This window comes from Pezoporus flaviventris, unplaced genomic scaffold (assembly GCF_033815535.1).
Source record: "Pezoporus flaviventris isolate CSIRO_AGI_PZ_B2104156 unplaced genomic scaffold, CSIRO_AGI_Pfla_v1 ptg000054l, whole genome shotgun sequence".
In the NCBI taxonomy this organism is placed as follows: Eukaryota; Metazoa; Chordata; class Aves; order Psittaciformes; family Psittacidae; genus Pezoporus; species Pezoporus flaviventris.
In genome coordinates, this window is record NW_026892602.1 from 2,755,354 (window position 1) to 2,781,962 (window position 26,609).

The window sequence follows — 26,609 nt, forward strand, 5'->3', positions numbered from 1 at the left end:
TACAGTACCATGAGTCACATAATTCTGTTACTTAACCTGGATTAAACCATTCAGGCACAAGACTTTTCTCATTCCATGTTTGTATCTTTATGAACATGGGGACCAGTCTATTATAATGAAAATTATACTAGCACTGGAGATTTGCTAGAACAGTGTCTCCATGGTGGAAGACACTTTTGAGATTATTGCTACTAGATTTGGATGAACTGCTTTTTTTTTGTTCCTAGAAGTTAAGAAAGGGAGTTTTCCTACAATCAGGTTTGAAGCTTTCCCCAGAGTGCAGACTATCTGAAGTGAAATCAGGAATGAGAGTGGTCCCAGAGCTCTACTCCACTGAAAGTAATGGGATTTCCATTGCTGAATTACAATCCTTGTAGGTTTTGCTACAGAAAGCATCCGGAAATGCTTTATAGGGAATGAATCTTTATTTGGCATGCAGTAGACTGGCTAATGCATCTCTTCCATTGCTAATTTTGTTATTAACATTACAGATATGTAAATCTCTAAGGATCTGGCGGGTCATATCTGGGTTGCATAAACATTTAGAGGTTTGGATCTGTCTCCCAGCTACTTCATCCTTTTAAGCAACCCTTGTGGGACTCCACAGAAGCCAGCAGGGGCAACATCAGGGTTAATTTTTGCTCTCCAAAATGTGAAGCTGGGTAGAAAATATCACGAGAACAGGCTTTTATTTGAGGTTTGTGGCATTTCCTTGTCCTGATTTTAGCTAGAACTACCACCAGCCTGGTCGTTGTAACATCTTGGCATGTGTAATCCCAGTGTAGTGCAGAAACCAGAAATCACAAAATACCACAAAACTGTCTAAAATCATCACTGAAGTTGAAAATTCCACATTCTCTAAGAAGTTTGAGGGTAGCTCTAAGAAAAGGTGAATTTAGGCATAATCAACTCACGTACATCTGATTACAGACAATCTTTTGGACATGAATGTGGTTGGGAGCAGTCAGCATGGATTCTCAAATGGGAAGTCATGCTTGACCAACCTGATGACGTTCTATGGTGAAATGACTGGCTTGGTAGATAAGGGGAGAGCAGCTCGGAAAGGTTTTTGATCTCCTTTCCAATGAGATTCACTTAGAGATGCTATTGAAGTACGGGTGAGGTAAGCAGACAGTGAGGTGCACTGAAAACTGGTTGACTGTCTAGGTTTAGAGAGCACAGTCAGAGGTATGAAGTCTAGCTGGAGGCCAGTAAGCAGTGGTGTAACTATCCCAGGCATCAGTACTGGATAGAAGACTGTTTAATGTCTTCAGTAATGATCTATCTATATGGTGGGGCAGAGTGCACCTTCAGCAAGTTTGCTGTTGACCCAGTAGTAGGAGTGGCTGATACACCAAGGGTTTGTGCTGCCATCCAGACAGACCTTGATCCCTGGAGAAATGGGATTTCAGGAGCCTTACACAGTCCAACAAGTGGCAATGCAAAGACCTGGGGAGGAACAGTCCCAAACACCAGTACAGCCTGGGGCCAACAGGCTGGAAAGCAGCTTTGTGAAAAAGAAACTAGGGGAACTGGTGGAAACCAAGTTGACCATGAACCAGCTGTGTACCCTTGTGGCACAGACGGCCATATTATTTAACCATGAAATCAGAGTTCACCATCCCTTTCCCTTAGGAGTTGACAGGACACTTTGCTGTCTCTGAACACACAAAAGAAACACACAAAAGAGATTGTGCCTGGTCATAAATGTCTAGGTTTTGATGAATAAGTCTGACAGATTCCTCCATGTGTGAAGCCCCACTGATAAGCAGTTTATCTCACTTACCTATCTTTGAAGAAAAATGTTTCTCCTCTAATTTGTGCGACTCCATCAAATACAATGTCATGCTTGCAGAGCTCTGGAGTGACAGGTCCGAGGGTTGGACGTGGGCCGGGTCCTGGTCCTGGCCCAGGTTCTACATCAGTCGACACTTCTGTAATGGTGAACAGAGAAGTTCTGTTACACTGAAATACAGTGTGCCACAGGTTCCACATAGCACATGAGCTGCCATCATTCCTAGAAGTGTAATAATTTGGAGGCAGTGCTTGAAGGAGCAAAAACTTACAACCTTTTCAGAGGAAGGGTGGTCGAGTAGCTGAGAAGGCCATAGCTTTAAGTCCTGCATTAATCTACTCTGTGGCCTTATTCACATTGCCTGTGAATGTCTGTCCATGCTGAGCTGTCTGTTTAACTTGAAAGAGACTCAGAGGTGACTCTACTGGGTAAAAATGTTAACATTACAGGTTTATTTCACTGATTTCTAAAAAGATGAGAAATGCATTTCAAAGTCCTCAGAATTATCTGCAACTCCGCTGAGAGGGACATCAAAGTGAATTTCTGTTCTACAGAGAAGTGCCAATATTTTCCAAGTTGCGAAGATGCATTTTGAGCCATTTATATGATCTTTTTGCCCTCATCAGCAATCCAAATGTGCTCTTAAGAATATGCACTTTGCCATTTGGTTTGGTTTAGTTTGGTTTGGTTTGTTATTTGGCTGTGGCTGTATTGCCTTATGAAGCATTTGCCTTTTTTCTTAAATAGCAGGCTAATTTACTGTATGAAACAAAGTAGAGTGTAGCTGACGGAGATACTAATGGAAGAAAACAAAGGTTTTTTTTAATACTTGTTTTATATATAAAGCAGTTTGTAAAGGGTTCTATCAGTTATAAAGAGGCAAGAAAATAGTTTTGTCTCAAATTTTGAAGTGTGCCTTGAGACAACCGAGTTAAATTCTGAGCTCTATCAAAGATATGTTGTGTAAGCTTAGAAAATTCATGGAGCCTTGCCCATGTCTCAATTCCCAGTCTTAATTAAAGCAGCTAAGAACAAGGGGAAAATTGAAGATTCAAATCAGATTTTTAATAAAAAGGTGTCTCATGTGGTAATCATTTTGGTATATTCCTATTATAATTTCTAAGGTTTTGAATACTGTAGAATATAATGACTTACAATTAGGAAGATATCTCAGCAGAAAAGTGAAAAGCACAGAAAAATAAATGTTATAGATTTTCTCTGCTTAATTGACTGTAGCAGTTTTGTGTCTCTACAAGGTAGAAAACATACGTGGAAGGAATTTAATCATAATAATACTTGTGAATTTTACTAAGTATATCTGTGGAGAAAATAATAAATTTTAAAGATGTACCAACACAAAAATGCTTAAATCCACTTTTGCTCCAGGAGCTTGCAAAATACGTTTATGTCAAGAAATCAGCTCCTGTACACTCTGCAAATGTTATTGTGATAGTACAGTTTGGATTGTGAGCAGACAATGTGAACTGTTTCCAAGCTGGGACAGGAAATAAGATCCTTCCCCTCCCTTTACAGGGAGTTGCAATCTGGGAAGCTCAGAGTGTTGTAGACAGTAACACCCAAACCCACCCACATGAGGTATTCCAAGCTAGAGAAAAGCATGGCATTTCATTGTCCCAGTAAAGGCATTAGAAATTTTCATCTAAAGATCTGGCCAGGGGGAGTTTTGGGGCTTCTGTTAGTTTAGTAAATTTAGTGACCCCTCATCTTCAAAATGTGATTTTTTAAGTAGGAGCCTCTTAATAACATAAAGCAGGGAGAAGGGCATAGAGGGTGTTTCTGGCGTTGCTGGTATTGTGCACTATGCCATTTACTGCAAGTTCTGAGTCTCATATTTCCACCTGTGCTGCATGCTTTTCTGCTGCCAGGGGAGGACTTTACCATATAGCTCCTGTATCCCTTTAATGTCATCCTGAGAAAGTCGAAAGTTCTTGGTGTAGGTGTAGATAGGGGCCATCAGAGCTCCTGGATCCTCAGAGTGCTCTAATCCCATGGCATGGCCAAATTCATGGGCAGCAACCAAGAAGAGACTGTATCCTAAATAACACAGCAAGATAGTATTAGGTGCTTGCATCTAAATAGAAGTGTACCACACAGGTTATTCATAGTCTAACAATTTTATTTTCCTTGCTACCCATAAAAAATCTCCCAACAGTAAATATCATCATTATTTACAGATGCCAATAGTGAGTGTTACATATATATTGCCAGAAATGACATTTCAATAGAGAGATTCTGAGGTTTTAGAGGCTGATATTTGCTCTTGTCTCAAATGAAAGTGACTTTGACTGCAGTCTTCATACTTCTGTAAAAAAAAAAGGAAGTGTAGCAGATAAAATCAGACAGTTTTTTTAAGCACAGAGAAGTAAATTTGCACTCTAGACCTCAAATCCTACTTTTCGTCATGAAGTGGCATGAAAGTGATAAACAGGTCTGTATACCTGTCTGTCCATGAACAGAGCCTGGATCACCAGTGTTATACCAAATATTGCCAGATTAAAAAAAGTCTTTTATCATAGGATGACATTTTATCAATTATGCCCAAACAGTCTTTGAAATTTGGCAGTTATTTCCCTCTTAAAGGAAAAACCCAAACCTTGCATTTGTTTGTCCATGTGTAAAAAGCCTTTTGGTACATTTAATTTTATCCATGTTAAAAATGAGAAATATTAACCAAATATTTTTAAATATTCACCATATAAAAATCATACGTCTCTCTCACTTTTAAACATGTTTTTCATCTTCAGCAGTATCAGTCACAAATGTTTTTTACATTTAGCATTTGTTCCTAATTTGACCAATATCAGAGTATAATTATTATATATGTAATGTATTTGTGGCTTTTAGCCTTGGAAAGAAAAACTGGTGATGAGAAAACCATTTATTTCTTTATTTTTAATTTTTTTTTTGTTTTTGTGATTTCAAAAGACACTTCATGGTTATAAATTACAGAAAAATGTGAATGTTTCAGGCAGATGATCTCTGGGATTGACTCTTGAAAGAGTTTCCGATTCAGATACAGAGATTTTGCTCAGATATCAGGCTGGGGAGATTGTAAATTGTAACAATACACAAGTACTAAGTTATGAGGATGAAATCATCCTGAGTGTGATGTCGTCAGTGAGGTCAGTATACTGGTACCAGTGTATTGCTGTGACAATCTATTACCTTGATCAGGACAAAAGCCCCACTTGCGGTCATCATCATAGCTACTAGTAGAAGCGCACCACAGCTTGCCATCATTGCGACCTGCACTTGTACAGGACTCGTATTTATTCCCAAGGAAGATGAAGGGGAATACACAAGGGGCTCCCTCTGAATTTCCACCAACTGTTGACATGGCTATGGAAAATGACAGGAAAATGCAGTGAGATTAAGCTGATGCACCTTCTCCTAAAACACATGCTAAAATCAGAAAGCAAGCAGAAGAATTTGTAATCCTTTTAAGAACATGAGGAGTCAGATTGAAAGTAATATTTGAAAACAAGATTGCCTGGCACAGAGAAAAAGGAAAAAGACTAGGCATCACCACTGCAATTAACTTGCCAATAGTTTTGGTGAGAGTAAGAATGTGTTCACAGCTCTGAGAAAACAACAGTTAATAATGTTCTGTGGAAGATGATCATGGAGCAAGTATGTTTTGATAGTCCCTCCTGCTGATTGCTTAAAATGCATATTGAATAGGCTGAAGGTGTAGAGTGTCAGTGTTTAGTGTCAGAAAGGTATAAAGGGCTATTGAGTATCCACCTGGTTAGTAGGTGCCCCACTGAAATACAGGATTTGGAGTTGTCCTGTGCTCAGCAGTAGCAGTCATTTTTCTCCTTCTTAGTAGCTGGTGCAGTGCGGTATTTTGACTTTCAGCCTGAGAACAGCACTGATAACACCGATGTTTTTAGTTGGTGCTCAGTAATGTTTACTCCACCCAAGGACTTTCTGAGTCTCATGCTCTGCCAGGGAGGAGGAGAAGCCAGGAGGAAGCAGAGACAGGACACCTGACCCAAACTAGCAGAAGGGAAGTTGACCACACCGCAGCACGTCATGCCTAGTATATAAACTGGGGGAGTTATCTGGAAAGCCAGATTGCTGCTGGGTTCTGGCTGGGTGTTGATCGGCATGTGGTGACCAATTGTATTCTCTTCCTTTGTTATTTCCCTTATCATTATTATTATTGGTTGTAGCAGCAGTGGTTTGTGTTATACCGTAGCTGCTGGACTGTTCTTATCTCAACCCATGGGACTTACATTCTTTCAATTCTCCTCACCATTTCTCTGGGAGCTGGGGGGAGGAGTAAGTTGGGGGGGAGTGAGCAAGCGGCTGCATGGTTCTGAGTTACTGGCTGGGCGTAAACCACAACAGGAGTGAAAAAAGTATGATTTAAACATCTTCTGCAGAAAATGATATAAAATGTGGGTTACTTTTTTTTTTTACCACTATTTTTTGCAAAAACTTGTAATTATTTCGTCTAACTATGTTCTTGTCTATGTAGTGTATGGTGGTAGTATATTAGAAATAACATTTGTATATGAATATGCAAGTATTTTCTGGAAGAAAGAGGGTATAAATATATTTAAAATTACAGTTTAAAGTAGGTATCATAAACAGAATATGGAAAGAATATAAAACTAATTTAAATAAATTTACACTGCTGTCTGGCAATTACAGTTCCTTTAAACTATGGTTTATCTTCTGGGACGGTACAGGAGGCAAAGCCGATTGTGTCCCTTATTATTTACAAATATTTATTTCTCATTCAATATTATTAATTAATAAAACAGATTAAAAAGAAATCACAGCTTCCTCAAGCAATAATTTATTATGCTGAAAAAAGCATGAAGTATTTCTTGTTTCCAGTGACAGAGACTGTGTTACTTAGGACTTCGGATATATCAACTCTAGATATATTGGTTCTTATGTTTGTTGAACTATCCTTTACATGTTTCTCTTCCTATATATTAAAACTCAAGTTAAAAAGTATAAAAAATTGTGAAGAAAGCAGAAATCTATTTTTCCTGGCTAAACCATTTCCCTTAGTTCTTCTGAATTGCTGAAAATATCTGATGACACAAGCTTAACATACTAAACAGGATATATTTTTTTAAGTATAAATGGTAAGTATTAAGCTAAAATATTGTTCATGCTTTCTTCTGTCACATGAGACTTCTCTTTCAGGGCCATTAGCAAATTGTAATCTACATGTAGTTATCCTGCAGTGGTAGACATTTAGTCCTGTGGTTCAATCACGTATGTGTGTCTTTCATAAACTTGGTGTGCTATGGCATAGCATATCCTTCACATAGACCTGTTCTTGTTACTTCCTTGGCCACCTACGCTGAAATGGTACCTACTTCATCAACTTCTGTGTGCTCTGATGGAGATGTAAAAAAGGAGACTTTTGTTAGTTAAAACAATGAAAAATTAGATTGTTATGCAAGTAATGTTCCTCATACCAGTCTCTGGACAGAATCCATATTTCTTATCTCTGTCGTAGTCTTCAGTGGTTCCACACCATCGGTATCCGTCTGTCCTGCCTTCGGTTGTGCACTGGTCATATGACTGTCCTTGAAATTTAAAAGGGAATTTGCATGGCTGCCCCTCACCATTGCCACCCATTGTGAAAAGTGCTGTAGGGAGAATGAGAGAAAGAAATGTCACAGGCAATGCTCAATATAAACAAGGGTCACTATGTGACAATAGTTTTGACAGAGATTAGACAGCTATTGTGTGTGGAGCAGTTCACATTTAGAACCTCTATTTTACACCAACAGTGAAATGCTTTGGCAAGATAGACAAGGGATGTTCCAATCTCACAATTGTATAGAAAAGAATGAGTGGTTGATCTTTATAAATGAATTGGGAATGAAGAAAATTCTACCAAGCTCTTTGAATGTGGTTTGAATTGTGTATATCCTTTATAGCCTGCTCAGAAATGAAATTAATATCTCTTCTTGAAACAACATTTAGAGGATTCTGGGAAAGTCACTCATGTTTCTTAGTGCTCTGCTGATTTACCTTGCATCAAAAGTGTTAGGTAAAATGGCAAACTGCACAAAGCCATGGACAGGCCAGACTGATTTTTCCTGACAGCCATCTGTGTATGTTTTCAGTTTCTTTAAGATGCTGACATACAGTAGAGTTAGAGTCAGATAATAACCTGTAGGCTTTTCCTGTAGGTGTTGCTTCTCATTTCTGAGAATCTTCACGGCTGGACTCAGGCACTTCAACAGATAAGCAAGAGATGACAAATATGTTTCCTCCAGCAAAGCTAGGCACTGGAGGCCTCTCCTGTCTTTTGCTTCATTAAATGTTCCTGGAGGTAGTGTATCTTCCAGGGGTTGTTTATTGTCCAGCATACACAAACAAGGCCCCATGGCTCAACCCTGAAAACCAGAAATCTCTCTTGTGAATGAAGAAGTACAGATTGAACTGAATTAAGAGTTCTGGGACCTGTTTTAGGATTTTAGTAAACTTTCTGGAGTATCTAGAGGAAGACAGAAAAAATATCTCATGCTGCTAGTTAAAAAAAATATGTCCAAATTGAATTATATGAAAATGCAGATGATTTGGAGGATCTGACATCTTGTTAATCTGCATGTGTCTTCTCTTGGCTGCTGTGGGAATCCTTCATGGTAGAATAGTGTCTGGGAGTGCCATGTGCTGGTGCGAGGAAATTATGAGGGCAACAAACTGGTCCAGGCCTTGCACTGAAGCAGAGACAAATCTTTCACGCAGCCATCCACTAAATCTCCTTGTATTTAAGAATAGCACCTCAGAATGAAACATGTCTGTTTGAATTCCCAGTGCAAAGTACACACGATTTGGCCTTTTTTAAGGTGACATGGGGGACACCTTTCTCCCTCTTCTTCCTCAGTTTAAAGCTAAAACCCAAACGTGTATGTGGGAAGGCTTGGCAGGTTATTTTGAAGTTTGCTATTGTCATTTTTGCTGACCAAAAGGCCACGATAGCCTCAGCGTCTTTATGTAGGACTTGAAGGGTTTTGTCTTTGCTTGGTCTAACATATCCATGGGAAGAGATATTGTGAGTATGCTTGACTTTTTAGAGTAGTAATAAATAAAAAGCCAAGGCCTTTTCCGGCTGAAGGATGACTGGGAAGGGTTCTAATGATGGGAGTTATTGTGACACAGATGATTCATTTTGCCTTTTCCACTTAAATCAGTAATTGGCCACAGTATCAGGGTCATGAGCCGTTAAGTTACTGGACTAAGTTCCAATCCACCAAGGAGAAGACTTAAAACTTTGCAATCTGGCTCACACACACAAGTTTACTGAACTTCTGATCTAGCCAACGTCTCATCTCTATCCTTCTGCATCCTGGACATGGAAGCAGTCACACAGAGGTCCTATCTCTAGGCAAAAGTAACACACACTGTGCCTCCCCAGAAGAGCAAGTTGCAACTGTTTGGTTTTGTCTCACATGCTGTGGTAAATTAGGAAACATGCATTAACTGGGGCTGGAGCTATCATGATTGGAGAGAGACTTTATTTTTTATAAAGAAATGATAGATTTGGAAGGCAAAATTAAACTGAGTTGCTTAGATGACTCATTTACCACATGAGCAGCTTCCAGTTCTAGATCTGGCAAACTATTAGTTTGTTTTTTTTTCTTTTCTTTTTTTTTTTAAATTGTTTTAAATGTGGCTAAGTTGCAAAAACCTAATAGAAAGTCAATCTCTTACTGCTTTGCGTGAAGTCTTTCTGAGTCATTGTCAAATGCACTTTTTCATTTTGCTTGAAATAACATCATGTGATGGTGACAACGGTTTATTAACTTTTCAGATCCTTCCCTCCGGCTTAACTAGAAACTTCTTTGCTTTAATGTAAATGAAAGTTAAAGACAAACTAGTTCAGTTTCCCCCAAAACAAACCAAAAGCTTTATTTACTTGCAAGGGATCTTAAAGGGCCTGCATCATGGTAAGCTCAGCAATTTAAAAATACGATCATCAGATATCCTGATGTGAGAGCAGATTCAGGCTGGACATTACTAACCTGTGAGCCACTCAGCATGATTAGCTCTTCCCGGAAGATCAGCCAGTTGTGATGTAAGGAAACCCATGGCTGGAAGGCTGCTGAAAGCCCTGCAGCACAGACCCAGGGTGGAGGTAGCTGCAGTTTCAGGAGGGCTCTGCCTTGGAGAACATTAGAGCAGCAGCCTACAACAGCTGAGACCAGTGTGAGGGAGGTACAGGCAAAGTACAGATCTCAGTAACATTAGACATCAGAGGGCAAAAGTTAGGAGCCTAAACTCCCTGTAGTGTCAGTGGAGTCTGGTAAAAAAGAAAGAGATTCGAGATCCCTTGATCCTATATGGCAAAGTAGAGTTTCAGCACACCTTTGTAAATTTGTGTAGTAGGTAGATAACTTTTTGGTTCCCATTCTTTTGCTTTGCCAGATGATATTTGAAACCTACAAAACGAGGGTACAGACCTGGGATTGACTTTAGAAAAGCCTGGTGCAGTATTAGAGCTTTAAAAATATTTCCAAACTTGCAGCATCGCTCTATAATGAAAAGAATTGAAACTAACTTCAGTGAATTAAACGTGAGAGAAGCAAACACAACTCAGAATGCTGCCCCCAGTACAGCCTCTGTGATGTAAATCCTCTCCTGTCTGAATTGATTAGCTGGGTTTTAGCAAATGGTGTCTTGGAATAATGACTGAATAGCACCACTCTGCATTTAATAAGAAACATGTGTGCGTAACTATGTCAAGGGCCTTGCAAAACAATTGCATCAGAAACAAAAGGCTGAAACCCTTCTGTTTGGTTTCAGAGACCCTGAAGGAAGCATTTCAGGAACATCAACTTACAGAACCAGTTCTCCCTGAGAATGCTTCACTGCTCACATTTTCAGTCTTGTATGACTTTGGGATTTCACAAAGGTATCTGTTAGGGAATGTGGATCTCAGTTTGTCCACTAGCTGTAATCTGACCTTTGTTCTGACTATATCTGAGCATTTGGACTATTTTAAAGAAATAAATCCAGTTTTGCTCTTTTCCAGCTGGAAGGATTAACCTGAGGGAGATGAGGACAGGAGATCTGGGGAAAGGTGCAGAATAAAGGAGATGGCAGAGGCTTAGAAAAAAATATGTGATGGGCACACATACGATCCCCTGAAGTAAATGTCAGGCTAAAGAAGCGAGTTCTGAAAGCCATGTGACTAACTGTAACTCCTGGGTTTTTGTTAGCTCACGTCTGTTAGAAGTTCATGTTCCTGCTCCTTCATCCCTCATAGTCGTATAAATAGCTGTCACCATGGTAGGTCCCAGCTCTAGATGTGACTGATAATGGGCAATTAGGGTTTTGGAAATTAAAGAATATTTTTTATTACATCAGGGCTAGAAGACTAATATGTTCCACAGCAGATTATCTTTGCAAACCACAAGTGCCCTGATGCAAAAATATTATAATCATATATTGGAAACCATACAGTCTTGCAAATGAACTTGAGAGATCCAGAAAAGGTGTTAAGCAGGAATCCATTTAGTGTTTGTCTACAATAGGATACCAGAGAAGATATGAAGACAGGGTGTCTGAACTTTTCCTATGTGCATGTATTTGTGATCTGTTAAAAAATTATGTACTTAACTGACAATACATATTAACAGACATACATGTGTTTTTGCAGTTCTCACGAGACTGAATCTGGGGCTGTGGGGCTGCACTTGTGTATTCTTGTTTTGGCAGACCCCTGAACATGTCTCGTTTTGTTAGCTGTGCATCTCAGGCTTCACTAATTTTCTTTCAGCAATCTGCATTCTCTTACCTTGTACTGACTGCATGTAGCCGTGATATTTAAGTAAGTTTAGTACTATTGTTCCAAGCAGGATTATCATGAGTCTGACAAAAGCTCTGCTGTTTTCTGTTTCATTCTTTTTCTTAACTCTTTTATCATTTGTTATGACATGGCAGTTAACAGGCAGGAGTTTTAGTAACCCTGTGGATCCATTGCTCAGGAGGTAAGGTAACAAGAGTGATGACACACTCCCTGCTGCCAAAAGCTTATAGCAATCAGTTATGTACGAAGGGAAAAGAGAGGATGTGGGAAATTTCAACACTGGGAATGTCTGTGAATACAGGTGCCAGCACTGCAACTGGCAAACAGGAGATGGAACAAGTGGCTGAAAGCCCTTTGCCTTTTCAACTTTACTTCCTGCTGATAAATTAGCACAGTAGGGTATAGCCAGTTATACTTAATTGCTTCTTTAAAGATTTCCTGCTGTGTGATAAACAGGAGATCAAATTAACACTGATATAATAATAAATTGTCTGAAATTTTATATCTAGTATACTCATCAAGGTTTTCAAGTGTATAAATAAGTTTCCTGATGTTTAAAAGGAAATATAGTGTCATAATTTCATTTGAAAGACAATAAACATGTTGTGTATATTTTTTAAGAGTTGTGGCTACATAGAAACATACACATTGTCTAATCAGAACATGAGCGTTTCCAAATATGAAATAAATTGCTTGTGAAACAGAAGATTATGTTCACATTCCAAAAAGTTAGAGATTAAGTAGGATCTCAGCTTTCCTAGACCCTCTAACAGTTTTGTACAGATACCATTTCTGAAATGCAGTGTCATTCTGGTACCTAAAGTGAGCTGTTGGCACTGCTTCATGAGGAAGAATTGTAAGATGTGGTTAAAAATAAAAACCTAATTTCTAAAAAAGAGTCATTTCTCTCCTGGCTAGCAATTTACAATGCACCAACATATAAATAACTTTGCTCCAGCATAGATACTCACTTCAAATGCAGCCATTATTATTTTGAAAAGCAGTATGAGGTCATTTAAAGGGTGATTTGTGACAACAATAGCGTTACATTGCAGTAGAAGGGTTGCTAGATTCGGAGGACCTGGACTACAGGTTGGTAAAATTGGTGTGCAAAGTTGCAGAGGTTTAGCTTAATGGGTTTTATCCTTAACTGCTCATTTTTGTCACTCACTTTTCTTGATTTAGACACAACTTTAGTTGTTTGAGGAATGTGTTTAGGGAGAGATTTCTGTCATTTAGTGTGCTCCATCTCTGAATTTAGCTCTGTCCTTACTCTAAAAGGTAGTTGCCTTCCTGGTTTGCGAAACTCAACATGTAATATCTTTGATGCATATATGGGGCCAACATTGCTTCAGATCTATCTTCAGTATGTCCTCGTTTTTAGAGAAAGCCTTGGGCTGGGTCATCATCAGTGTCCTGGGTTCAGCAGTAGCAGTCATTTTTCTTCTTAGTAGCTGGTGCAGTGCTGAGAACAATGCTGGTAACACCGATATTTTTAGTTGTTGCTAAAGTAATATTTACTCCGACCAAGGACTTTCTGAGTCTCATGCTCTGCCAGGGAGGAGGGGCATGGGAAGCCAAGAGGAAGCAGAGACAGGACACCTGACCCAAACTAACTAAAGGGGTATTGCATACCATAGTACATCATGCCCAGTATATAAACTGGGGGCAGTTACCTGGAAGAGATAGATTGCTGCTGCAGTCGGGCTGGGTATTGGTCGGCGGGTGGTGAGTGGTTGTATTCTCTTCCCTTGTTATTTCCCTTATCATTATTATTATTGGTGGTAGCAGCAGTGGTTTGTGTTATACCTTAGTTACTGGACTGTTCTTATCTCAGCCCGTGGGAGTTACATTCTTTTGATTCTCCTCACCATCCCTCTGGGAGTGGGGAAGGGAGAGGAAGAAGGGGGGGAGTGAGCAAGTGGCTGCGTGTTTCTGGGTTACTGGCTGGGCTTAAACCTTGACAATACGTTACCCCAAGGGAGTGTTTAGGGAGCTTTGCCTGCTTAGATACTGAGGAGATATTAAAGAACAGTAAATCTAAATCTACCAGGCAGGCAGTAGAAAAAGTAGAGAAGTGGATGGGCAAATAGGTAGGAACAGTCTACCGTAAACAGCCTACCACGAAATGAGTCAAAACAGTGATCTACTTACACTCATGGGGACAAAAGCCGTATTTGCCATCTGTGTCAAAGTCTTTGGTTGTGGAACACCAGAGGAATCCATCATTACGTCCTGCATCTGTGCAGCTGTTGTATTCCTTGCCATTGAACCAGAAGGGAAATTTGCAGTATTCACCATCTGCATTTCCATACTTCACTCTAACCACTGTGAAGAGAACAAATGCAGAAGTGAAATCAGCCACCAACTGGTATAAAAGATATAATTTCTGTAAACCTTCTTTTCCTGGAGGGCACTTGTATAGAAATGCCATCTGAATTTGAAATTCAGTGTGGTTCTGATCTCTCTATTGGCAAGATGATCATAACTGAAATGATAACTGGTGGTTTTGAAAGAATTAAATGTATATTACTCATGGGAAAGTGTTACAATGAACAATCCTTAAAAGCAATCAAAAAAAAAAAAAAGGCAACAAACATATGTTGCTGATACTATGCCAAGGCAAACTTATAAACATGCTGTTAACACGTTTAGTAATTTAGTTTCTTTGCTAATATGGTCTAAAATGTTGAGTATAGTTTGAAAGGTTCCAGGCAGCAGCTGAGCATGAGCTGAACATGCCTTTTGCTTCTTAAACCACTTTGTTATTTCCAATTTGCCTTTAATGAGATGTGCACTGGGGGATAGGGTGGTACTGCAGGCACACCCAAGCCAGGGGTGTATTTCAGTTTGTCACATGTGGTATTGAGGCTACAGTACTGGTGTTGTAATGTCTGTTGATGTACAGATAATTCATGTAATCATAGCATTTCTTTTAATGGCAGTAACTAACTGGATGCTTGTGCAGTATTTCCACTAACACGGAAAACAGCTTTCTCCTGTTTGTTGCTAGTCTGAGCCAGCGATACAGTCCAGATAGTGCAGCTACTGGTCAGTGCTTCTGCTAAAGTTAAAAGAAAGCCAAACAGAAGGACATTAACTGTTTTGGTAATAAAGTTCAGTTATTTTTTTCAGTGCAAGGACAGCTGAGGAAACCAGAATTTGAAATGAAAGGCAAACATGAGCTTTGCATTCATCTAATGGAAAGTGGCCCTGCCTATGGCAGGGGGTTGGAACTAGATGATATTTTAGGTCCCTTCCAACCCAAACCATTCTGTGATTCTGAGTTTTCCAAATTATTTTACAGAAGAATTCTAATCAAAACAATATGATTGTGGCAAAGTATAAGCAGAAAAAAAGAGGCTCCAAACTACTATTACTTAGTCTTTTTTGTCTAGTTCAGGTGATATTATTTGTCCCTCAGTTTTTTTCTTCTAAAGGATATGGCAAACTGCCTATTAAGATTCTTGGAGATGTTCGTAATCCACTGTTTGATGTCAGTTTTGTTTCAATCATCACCATGAGGGACTTACATTTTGTTTGGTTTTGAGTGTATAAAAAGTTATTCAGGTGGATAGTTCAGTTTTGAAAAATTGGAGCCACAGCTTGAGTTGTCTTAAAAAGGGTATGTCAGCAGAAGAACCCTGGCCAGTCTGCCTCTTACACATGAACTTAAAGATGTTGTAGTTGGAGTCCTGAGAACTGAAGAATCCAAAATTGCAGTTGAGGCTTTGTACTTTTCCTACAATTCATGAAGGTTATGCCACATCAGGGTCATTATTAATTCAGTTTTTCAGGGGGCAACAGAAGAGGAACAGAAAGGGAAATCCTAGGTAACGTTTATATAGGAAGTATATAAATATCTTGTAGAGAACAACTTAAACTGTATAAATTAATTTTCATGTACCTAGCATTTATTGACATGCCAATGAAAGCATTTAGTGTGGTGCCTAAAATAGCATTGAAACAGCAGCCAGCAAGCCATATGTCTGGAAATATTAGAAAGTCTGCTACCTTGCCCCTCTCCAAGAGTCCACAGTTCATCATCATCAAAATGGGAGTCTCCTCCGATTCCTGGCCCTGGTGCAAAGGCATGAGCCAGGAGACCATCTTTGCCATCAAATGGATAGCCATCACCATGTTCTGCAGGAGGAAGCAGGCAAAAAATGACCTCAGCTTTGTCAGAGTCTATATATGAATGATAATCATCATCCCACCCAAGACAGCAGCAGAATAGTCTAGTAAGTTTGTTGGTGTGGGTTGTGCTGGCAAGACTGAACCAGAAGGGAAGAAGCAAGTTCTTACAAAGAACATTAAGTGTCAGTACTGCAGCATGTTATTTTGTATCTTACAAGTATTATGGAAAGGAATCAAAGAGAGTGAAGAATAGTGGAATATTGTCCATTAGATGTATGGTTGCATACACACTGCTGTTTCTTAATGAGACTGGTAGGCAGCTGTAAAATAAACATTTCAGATAATTTGTATTGGTCTCTAATAGAGATATTTGGAAAGTAAAGGCAGATTTCTTTTTGCAGGCTACTCTTTTTCTGCTGCACCTCAGACTGCTGTGGTTTTTGTGCAGGAAAGCAAATCACCTGAGTGTTTCAGCAGTGGAGGTCTGGAAAGCTAGCTTTGAGTCCTGTGAATGAGCCTATTCCTCCTCCACATCAGCCACTCCAAGACTCTGGCAGCTCTCAGGGCAGCAGCAGGTTAAGTAGTGCCCCTGTTATTACACTGTAGGCTTTTCTTGGAATTACACCGCGTGTGGGTAAGGCAAGCTGGCAAGGGCATAACTCTGGTATTCATGGCTTTCCCACCACACTGACCTGTGCATCAGAGCTGGCTGCCAGCATTTCCAGTTGCATCATTTCAGGCCTTTTGGTCTGATGTCTTGCCATTTAACAGAAGCCTTAAATACACAGGCCTGATTCTTTGCTCTGTTACACTGATTTCATCCTGGTGATACTCTCTTAATACTGGTTCAGTTGACTAGTATCAGCAGTCTAGTGTGTCAGTTGTGAAGGACAACATTCTGACATGTATTAAATGCTGTACTCCCATTTATGTCCAAGAAGATCCTTGCTTAAGAGAAAGCTTAAAAATGGAAAAACCCTGTGGACATCCCACTTCCTGTGAATCTGACATGCAGTAAAGTGATAAGAATGAATGAATGTGGAAGAAGGTCTTCTGAGATGACTGGAACTAAACCCAGCAGAAACACTTCTGCTCCTGTAAGACTTCTGTTTTGCGAACCAGGCCAGCCTGGATGAGGATCTGAAGTTTTGAGTTCTGTACAGAATCTCTGAAGCTTTTGAGGTCAACTCATCGGTAGCTAAAGCACAGAAAACCAGCTGGAAATAGAAGCCTTTACAAAGAGCTTACTTATTCTTTGAAGTGTTCACTTCCAAAGTCCACCCCCACGTGACTGGCTGCACAAGTATCTTCATTGGTATTAAAAATTCCATGACTATGCATAAGAAGTTAAAATGCCCCACGTTTGCCTTGAAAAGCTATAAACCTTCTTTCAGGGGAAAACAAAATTAATTGAGAAGTCATGCACAACAAAATGAATCAAGTCACCTACCATCACTTGGACTCAAACCATGATTCAGCTTATGATCCATATTTTTTAAGTTCCTCAGGACCAAAGAAGACATTGAAAGCCTGTTGTGCTAAAGAACTGAGGCTAGCTAAAGAGTCAAAATCTGAAGGCACAAATCCAGTTTTAAGCTCCAGTATGTTAGGACCTCCACCATTATCACTGGAAAACTGAGTGTGTAGCTATAAGCAGTATAATGGCATTCCATTCTTTTCCATGGCAGGAAGCCAGCTCACATCATCTGAAGATTTGTAGCAGTATTTCCCAGTTCTATTTCTGATTTGTAAATTTAAAAATAAAATGTTGCCCTTAGCTATTCTTTTTTGGAAAGATAAATATAGTATAAGCATATTGTATAAATACGTCTCTCTCTCCCTCTCTCTCTCTTGTATAAGAAAGAAAAAAAATCTTAGTGAAATTAGACAGCCTGAATAAGCCAAGTGCAAAGTAGGACAAGGCTTGCCAGAAAGTCTCACAGGTACTACTTACTGAGAGTAGATCATTCCAGTACTTAGGATTAATCAAAGGAACAAAACCAAAAACATATGTAAAAACAGAAAAATATACCCCATCGGCCAAAATTAATCATTATGTCTGCTTCTCCATCATTTATTCGGTTAAATCTCAGGGGTGTGACATCACTCCAGACTTGAAAGGCTCGAGCAAAGGCATCATCTACTGTCTCAGGATCCAAATCTGGCGTATAGCCTATAATCCTTAGAGGTAAAAGGAAGAGTTAAATAACACATAAAACCCCTCTCAGTATTTGTTGATTACTGATAAAAATGCTGAGTAAGCTCAGTAGTGAAACTACGAAGAGGTAATACTGCTGCACGGGAGATGTGTGTTTAGATGTGGTGCTTAATATTTATTTTCCTTTGGAACTGATGCGGTAGGATGAAAATTATTCAGCCAGGGACTGTAAGGCCTGCATGGCAGTGGGCCCTGCACAAAATATCCAAGGCTTTGCATCAGTGCTGAGGTGCTGGCAAGTCATACTGTCACCTTGGACATGAACATACAAGGACGTCTTGATATGTAAGATTTACTTGCCAGAAAAAGAATTAAATAATGTTGTGAAAGTTTCAAATGTGGATTGTTTTGCTCTTTATTACTAGCCAGCCCTTCTCCCTCACCTTTATAGTTAACTGTATATCCCTGTTTCATCTGGGATGAAAGCTGTTAACTGTTTCATCCCAGCTGAATGCTAATCCTTTCCCAGTGTGCTGCTTACATTAGCAAGAGTATATGTGGAGAAATAGTAGGTAAAGCATGTAAGATAGAGCCATAGGCCCAACATGGGAAAGGGCAAACTCTTAAGTGCATTGCCTTCTTCATAGTTTTTAATTGGACTTCTTAGTACCTTATATTATAACCTCCACATAAAAGAAGTTTCCAATTGGCTGCTGGGGCTGTGCATAGTGAGGGAAACTACTGTGTGCCTAAGGAACATGAGGAAGAACCAGAGGATGCACATCAGCAAACGGGCTGTGAGACCTGCCACAGTTTTTTAGTATTTATTAGGCTAGTCACAGCATGATGGATGCTTTAAGCCCTAACTTGTGAGGGAGCAGCAGGTCAAGCAGATCAAGCAGCAGGTCAAGCAGACAAATCTGCTGGTTTGCTCTCATTGGTGCAGAAGGCTTGTTCCTGGACTACCTAGGATAACGAGAGGGTAACAATTTTTATTATGGACTTAAGTGAGAGCTATATTGGTCCCTAACTCTTCAGAGTAAGAGTAAGAAATTAAAATGTGCCAAACCCTATTGCAATAGGTTTGCTTTAAATCATGTCTGTATTTATGCAAAATATGATTATTTAATTTTAAAATTTATTTGATGGCCTTCATTTTTATGACTGCTGAATACAGAGGAGTTAGTCCTCCTGCATGGCCTCTGCAGTTCATAAGTGGTTCCTGCTGAGGTTGTGGGAAGGTGAGATACTGCTACTGCAGTTCTTTTTGGATGCTTGCAGCAAAACAAAGAATAAAACCAAAATCTCTTTAGTCCCAACTAGAACAATGAAGTTGATCTTTAGATGATTATTGCTGAAATTTTACAATGTGAAGTTTCAGAGGTGCTTGCTAAAGCATCTGGTAGTTATCCGAACACAGAGATATCCTAACTCAAGTAATCCTGTCTAGCCCTCTGAGCAGCTACTCCACTTCCAAGTGTCTGGTTTGATGGCTTCTTGCAAGTGCCATAGTTACAGGTGAGGAAAACCTGACACCATCAGTCAGTACCTGTATGTTATCTGATTCTTCTCCCATTTTGGCTTTCTTGGAAAGAAGTTGTAATTGGCTACATCAGGGTTACCACAGCGAGGTTTCTTCATTGTCTCAATAGTATTTTGATCCAAATCTCCTGTTTCAGGCAGGCCAAAAAATTTCTGCATTTTCTTCAAAGTGTCTTTAAGGACAAACAAGTTGCAATTGTCTTTTGGGCACCCATAGTATTTATTCAGGTATTGCTTGGGAAAAAAAGTACAGAACAAAGACTTTAAAAATCATAAAAGAAATAATCATTGCAAATAAACACTGTAATTCCATGTTAGCTTTCCATCTGTAACTTGCAATTTTTCTTTTCAAAATTACTGTTGTTAGTAACTGAGGGACCAGCAGAATCCCTTTAATTGACACAAACCAACCTTGATCACACATCATTGCTAATTAAGCAGTCATTTCTCCTATTAGCTATCAGCTTTACTTAATGAATTGCTTTATTAGTAAGTAGAGCATAGAGCTTTAATGTAGAACTACAAAGTAAAAATGGGTTTATCTTTCTGTGTTTCTTTATGATGTATAAATCTGCTTACAGTTTTAGATTTTGTGTATTTTTTTGTATTTTTGTATATATTCTTGAAAGGCTCTGGAATACTGAGAAACTTGTCAAGGTATCAAAGCAACCACACAAGTGAGACCACAAATCGCAAAGAAAAAAATCCACCATTGTTTAGTCAAACTGCACACAGGTATTTGAATCATCTGTGTGTTTGCTTTTCAGTCAAACATTGCAAAGACCTGAGGAAGAAGGTTGTTGGTAACAATTCAGTTGCCTGGACATTGCTGCCAATCAACACCTGCATACTTAAAACTCCATTGAATACTCCAGCAGATTGTGGCCAAGCTGATCTTTGTGATACAGCCATTGTGGTGATTACAAAATTATCTCTCCTCAGAAAACAGAGGTCATAATTATCAAACGGGCAGCACAAATCCCATTACCTTAATGTCTTATCTAAAATGATACCCACTCAGGTCTCCTTCACTTTCCACTTTGATCAGTGTGACCTAATCAGCAGGTGTAGGGCTGTGAAAAAAAGGAAAGTCTGTCTGTCTGTCGACTGCTGCCTCTAATCCTGGAGGAGCAATGGGTTAGTCTGTTCCCTGGTGATTCTTCCACGTAAGCAGCCATTCCTTTAGATGCGTGTTGATAAGTTGTGTATTTATGTTAAATTGAATTGTAGATAAGCAGCTCTGGTCCTGGTTAACCATACATGATCCCCAACTTTTGTGCAATGCACATGTGAGATCACACAAGCAATTTAGTAATTTGTACTTTTTACCTCAAGTTCAGTGTTGATGGGAAGAATAACTGTGAAATCTTGGGGTAGGGACCAGCCCAGAGAAAATGCTTGCAGTCTCTAGCATGTGGTGAATCACAGAATCATAGAACAGTTAGGGTTGGAAAGGACCTTAAGATCATCAAGTTCCAACCCTCCTGCCATGGGTAGTGGCACTTCACCCTAGACCATGTCACCAAAGCTTCCGTCCAACCTGGCCTTGAACACTGCCAGGGATGGAGCATTTGCCACTTCTTTGCGCAGCCTGTTCCAGTGCCTCACCGCCCTCACAGTAAAGAACTTCTTCCTTCTGTCTAACCTGAACTTCCCCTGCTTAAGTTTAAACCTATCACCCCTTGTGCTGTCGCTACAGTCCCTGGTGAAGAGTCCCTCTCTGGCATATCTTCAGCAACTGCATAAAACTGTTTATCAACTCTGTTCCTAACTGGAGACTAGCGAGCACAGCCACACAACAGGCTGCTGGCTAGCAAGAGATTCAGTTTTTGGAGTCAGATTGAATCTGAGAAAAACTGTAGCTCAAGCTGTAGCTTGGAGTGTAGCACAGGTAGGCTCAGTCACAAAGCTTAGGCTACATGCAGATTTAGAATATTGAATTTATCGCCTTACTGAGTAGATAAATGGATTATGATTATTATGATTATGATGATGATGATGTTAATTTTGGTACTTCTATAGTGATAATAACATATCATTACCTGATTATTTTTATTCACAGGTTCTAAACAGCTTGACTAAATTATCTGGAGTTGTAGGGTTTATCCAGTTAAGTGGATCTTATGCTTCTCTTGCTCACAGATTTCAGGAGCTCCATACTCCAGTGGGTTTGCAGTATTTTTATGACTGGATCTGAAAAAAGCTACAGCCATGCCAAATGATTCTATGAAATGGCAGGTGCTTCCAAACCAACGCTTAGCATGGCACAGGGCTAATGGTGCTGTTAGACAGGAAGGTTGCAAGTTACTGATCTCTTCAGTAAACCTATCTGTAGCAGATGCAAAAGCATCCTTTGGGTATTGTATCCAAAATATTAACTACAAATTCAAGGTAAGAAAGCATCCTAAATAAGGTAAAGGTATATTTGCCCAAAACATATCAGAAATATCAGGGAGAATTATTTCTGAGGGTCACAAGAAGCTTGACAAAATGACTGCACAAAGTTCTTGTGCAAGGAAGTATTTCTGATGAAAACCTTACTTTATGTATCTAATTAATTGACTGAAGGTCACCAAGGAGACGGGGGATGAGACTGCTACATAAGCAAAATATAGCACAGGACATTTGATGACTGCAGTTGGTCAAGCCTGGATTTCACCACCCTTTTCATTAAGTCCTGGCATACCTCATCTGCCTTGCATAGGAAATGCTTCAGAGCTTACTCAGAAGGATTTAATCAAGATGTTACACTATTTACTTCAGAGGGTCTTCCATCCATCTACTGACTAAGCACAAACTACGCCTAGTTTTTTTATGATTTTTATAACTTCTAATGTGGCATTTCTGCAGTGGACTGGCACTGGCAAGTAACAGACACAGAATGGTTTCACCTTCCCTACCAATAAGCTTCTGTCTACTGTGTTACTATGGCCTGGTGGAAATAATATGAAATGCATTAAGAATATAATCAAACAAGCCAGTCTGGATGATCTGTTCTTATCCCAATTTTTATTGTAATGTATTTTGATAGATAAAGCTTCTATGTGCATCTCCCAGTGAGCTACCGCGATATAATACAGGCTGTACATCAGAACTGAAGTTTAGTGAAGAAGCATGATGCTGCTGTTGCCATTTTAGGTTTGGGAGTAAGATACACAACCAAAAATATAAAATAAGGCATGGTAAAGAATCTTACTTGGTAGGATTCTAAATAAAAGCTACCGCCTCTCAATTTTTCCTAAAATGGAGTTTTTACTGAAAATGAGAAATGAACATAACCAGCTGTTCTATGAGAAGAGAATCCTGAAGAAAATGTAGTGTCTGTGTAAACCACATCTGGGCCTAGGCTGCCAATTCAGTTTCCCCAGAGTCAGCAGGGAGCTGTGGTGAGCTGGAATTCTGATCCAGCCCATTAATGAAACAGGGTCCAGCTGCAACACAGCAATTTGTGTTCTGATGCTGAGTGTTGGGGCTGTTCTGATGGAGAGTGTGAGGGAAAGGCAGCCAATCAGCATTACCCTAGAATACTACAAGGAAGACAAAGAAGAGCTGCAGTTTTAAACCAGCTTGTAGTTTTCTTTTGAGTACACATAATATATAGGTTGTTCAAAAGAAGCGGAGATGAGGGGAGATGTGGATTGCTGTTACTGAATAAAAGCCTTCCCACATCTAAGAAAACAGATTATTTAAGAGTGGTTAAACTACTTTTCAACATATGGGACCCCGTTTTCCTGTCCCACATGCATTGGCCTCCCACCCCCTGGCTGCTGTGCTCCCAAGGCAAAAACTTGGGTGAATTTGTTAAAGGCAGAGGAGTGCCCTTTTGGGTTCAGTTTCTCTGTGTTTTTCCAACCTTTCCCCCACAGCTCCCATCTGGATATTCTCTTTCTACCCTACCCCAGACCTTCTTTAACCTGGCAAGCTTTCCCAAGATGCACACCAATTTCCAAAGAAAAATGATCAGTTTTCAAACCTCTTTGTCCTGAAATAAGAATAGTTTAGCTCAATCTTCCTTAAAACAGGCTTACTGCTGAAGAAGAGAAATGTCTATAATTTACATGCTAAAATAAGGATAATCCATCTCAATCTCCCTTTAAATGGACTTCTCCACAATGTCATTTTTCTGAAGGTCCACAGGGCTAACTAAGGTTAGAATAAAATGTTGTAGAGTTATAGCTATGATTTGCTAATGTCATAGAAATCCAAACTCTTTTTTTTTTTCCCAGATTGAATTTGGAAAAAAATATTTCTTTAAGCCTCTGATGTGATTTTTTTCTTTTTCTTTTGTCAAAGTCAGAACTAGTCACAATGGCTCCTGTGGCTCCTGAGCCTCCAGCCAAGCCTTCAAGTGCAATTGTCCCTTAAAGCTATGTTTGTTCAGCGCATGGTAAACAATCTGGAAAACAAACTGCCAAGAGCTGCAATACATGTGTTAAATAAGTAAAATATTATATGGCTTTTAATTCTCCTTCTTCCCTTTTGCTGTTTCGATCTTCTGATTATAATCGCGGTGATTTAATGAAATCATTTTTATGTTCAGTCAGGAACAAGAAGAAAAAAGACACTTTCTTTGCCGACTTTAAGAAATTTAAGAGAGGAAACATTACTTGGCACTAGTTTTTAACTTCTGAAAGCTGATACCTTTGCTAGCTAGCTAGCACTTCCAGAGACTCTGGGGAGAGAGTGCTAAAGTCATTCCTTCTCAGCTGAAACAAGAAAGAAACATCTGCTTATGAAACAACAGAAATCTGAAGCAAAGATGAAACCAACACTTACCACTGCTAGTTCTTTGTCTGTTTTGGGAGTGCTGTCTCCAGGAAACTTAATAATTGGTGATGGTGCAGCTAAAGTTTTGTTAAAAAGATACACTTGGATTAACAGTACTTCAAAAAGGAAGCCGCAAACACTGTGAGTCTTCATTCTGCCTAAACTTGTGCTCTTCTCTTTGGAAGAAAGCTTTTCCCCTACCGCCTGTCCCTTCCTTTAGCTGCACAGTACACCAGTTGCTTATCCGCACATCTTAACTCTCTGCAGTTTTCTCTTTTGCTTGCTCTAGCGATTCCCTTGTATGTTTAAAACTTCCAGATGCACAGTCTCAAGCTACCACAAGAGGAAGTCTGAAAACTAGTGGAAACATGAGAAAAGGGCAGTCACCAGATGTGATTGCTGTGATTTTAAGGTAGCAACAGGCAGATACTTATTACTGCTGAAAGAGGCCACCTTTTCTCCTCATTTGCATATGTGAAAGTGTTTAGTTAAGCCAGGGAGCAGGAAAAGGCAAACTATGATCTTGAAGGTGAAGTTTCCAACATATATTTTAAATTAAAAATAAATTCATAAACATTATTTTCCTGTCTAAGTATTGGTTTTGTGCGACAGACATAATAATCTGCTTTAAGCACATGTGGTTGCACTCCTTCACAGTTCCTTACAGTAGACATTTTGATAAGCGATTCTGAGGCAGAGCCTGTGCAGCCCAGGGAAGCTTCTTGTCCCGCTTCTGCTAAGGCTGCGCAAACTGTAAGTCTGTGTACACAGTGCTCACCAGTGCTTGGTGCCAGCGTCCTCCCTCCCTGCTCTGTGCAGAGCTCTGAATAAGATTCTTGTGGCTTGTTTGGGTTCAGAACCAGCTTGAGGCTTTGCCACCATCAGCCACCATGTATCACCTTGGGTGAGAGATAATCGGGCAGATTCAGCAACAGAAATTATCCTCAGTGATTGACGTCATGGGAATTGTACAAAAATCAGGGTTTCCTCATGCTGGGATTTGGTCTGCTGATGCAGCTGCATTAGTCTGAAATTTTGATGTAAACACAGCCATTGTCATGGACAATCTTTTATTGTGTCATTTATAGTATTGCCAGCTTTGAGATGTTTTTGCCAGTGGAATATTTTTGTAGCTGGAAATCCCTAATCTAGGCACTTGGCTCATGACTTTTTAAGACAGGAGGCTGGCAATTCTGCATGAATGCAAACTGTGTTCTGGCCAGCCAAGTGTCTACAGTTTATAATAAGCGTGAGTCCAGCCATCCCTGTTTCTCTGAGCTGTGTGTCAGTGTAAAGGTTGTCACAGTCTTTCACTGACTATTAAATGAAAGTTTTTCAGATATGCCTCTTGTGGTAATGAATAGGAAATTCTTTGCTGGTGTTTGGTATTCGTATTATTTTGACATTTAACTGTAAATAGTGAATATTGACAGTTTTTTGATTTATGCTAATATGAAGCTATTTCACTAAGTGCACCCCACCACCCATGAACTGACTAGTCTCATACAAAGGGAAGGATTTCAAAGGGTGTGCTGAGTGGTTTAGGAAGGAAGCATTAAGCAGGAGGTTTTGCTGCCCATACAGTTTCACTGGCAACCCAGCATGGCAGCTGTATGCATGGCCACTGCGTGAATCAGCCATGGTAAGCAGCACTAAATGCTTAACAGAGAAAGAGAGTTTCAGGGACTTTGTACATGAATGGAGCTTTCTTTATAAGATTTGTATTCATGCCGTCTTATCCTTTCTTGATTCCAATGGCACTTAAGTTACAGTGAAGAACTTTCCCCTATTGGTTTGGCTTTGAAATGACATCTTTTTTAGCTTTTCCCCATCAGCAAAACTCCAGTTATTCCTAAGAGTTGCCTTGATAAAGAGCAGTTCTGAAAATGTGATCCATATTTTTCACAGCCCTGCACTTGATTGTGGGAAGTGACTCTCCTGCTTTGTTTGTGATGGCAGCTTATATTTGTGTCTGGCTGTGTGAAACTGTAAGAGAAGAAAGTCTAAGAAAGCCTTCAGTAGATGTGCCAAGTTACTCTTAGCTTCTCCTTTATTAAGCAAGTGAAAATACTATGTGTTTTGTCACAATATTCTGCAGTTATCTCTCTGCTCTGCATTAGGTCAAGAGCTGCTGTAAATCTTAAAGCATAAAAATCATGTTATTTTCATAAGAATTTAAATGTAATTTATGATGGCTTAGTAGCTTTCATTTAGCAGGGTACTGCAGTGAAACCATTTAAAGCCGAATGTGTCCTGGCACATTCCTGTTGCACTCATAAGGCTCACTGAAATCTAATGAATGCTCAGTTTTCATTGTGTCCAAATGAATATTGAAATGGATGAGGGAAATTTTGGATTCTGATGTCTGTGCAGTTTGAAAGTCTCCTATAGTTTATTTC

At 39.6% G+C, this 26,609-nt stretch overlaps 1 protein-coding gene across 1 annotated transcript in view; it reads right to left on the reverse strand.

The window, feature by feature from the left end:
• Window positions 1-24,564, reverse strand: part of MMP2 (matrix metallopeptidase 2) — a 37,307-nt gene extending 12,743 nt beyond the window's left edge. The window contains exons 1-9 of the mRNA XM_061469032.1: window positions 24,220-24,564; window positions 19,451-19,677; window positions 17,776-17,924; window positions 15,621-15,749; window positions 13,761-13,934; window positions 7,261-7,434; window positions 4,982-5,155; window positions 3,695-3,850; window positions 1,787-1,934 (exon numbers count right to left, since the gene is read on the reverse strand). Coding sequence (XP_061325016.1) covers window positions 1,787-1,934; window positions 3,695-3,850; window positions 4,982-5,155; window positions 7,261-7,434; window positions 13,761-13,934; window positions 15,621-15,749; window positions 17,776-17,924; window positions 19,451-19,677; window positions 24,220-24,363 — 1,475 coding nt within the window. The 5' untranslated portion in view covers window positions 24,364-24,564. The remainder of the gene's footprint in view (window positions 1-1,786; window positions 1,935-3,694; window positions 3,851-4,981; window positions 5,156-7,260; window positions 7,435-13,760; window positions 13,935-15,620; window positions 15,750-17,775; window positions 17,925-19,450; window positions 19,678-24,219) is intronic.
• Between the last annotated feature and the right edge of the window lie 2,045 nt (window positions 24,565-26,609).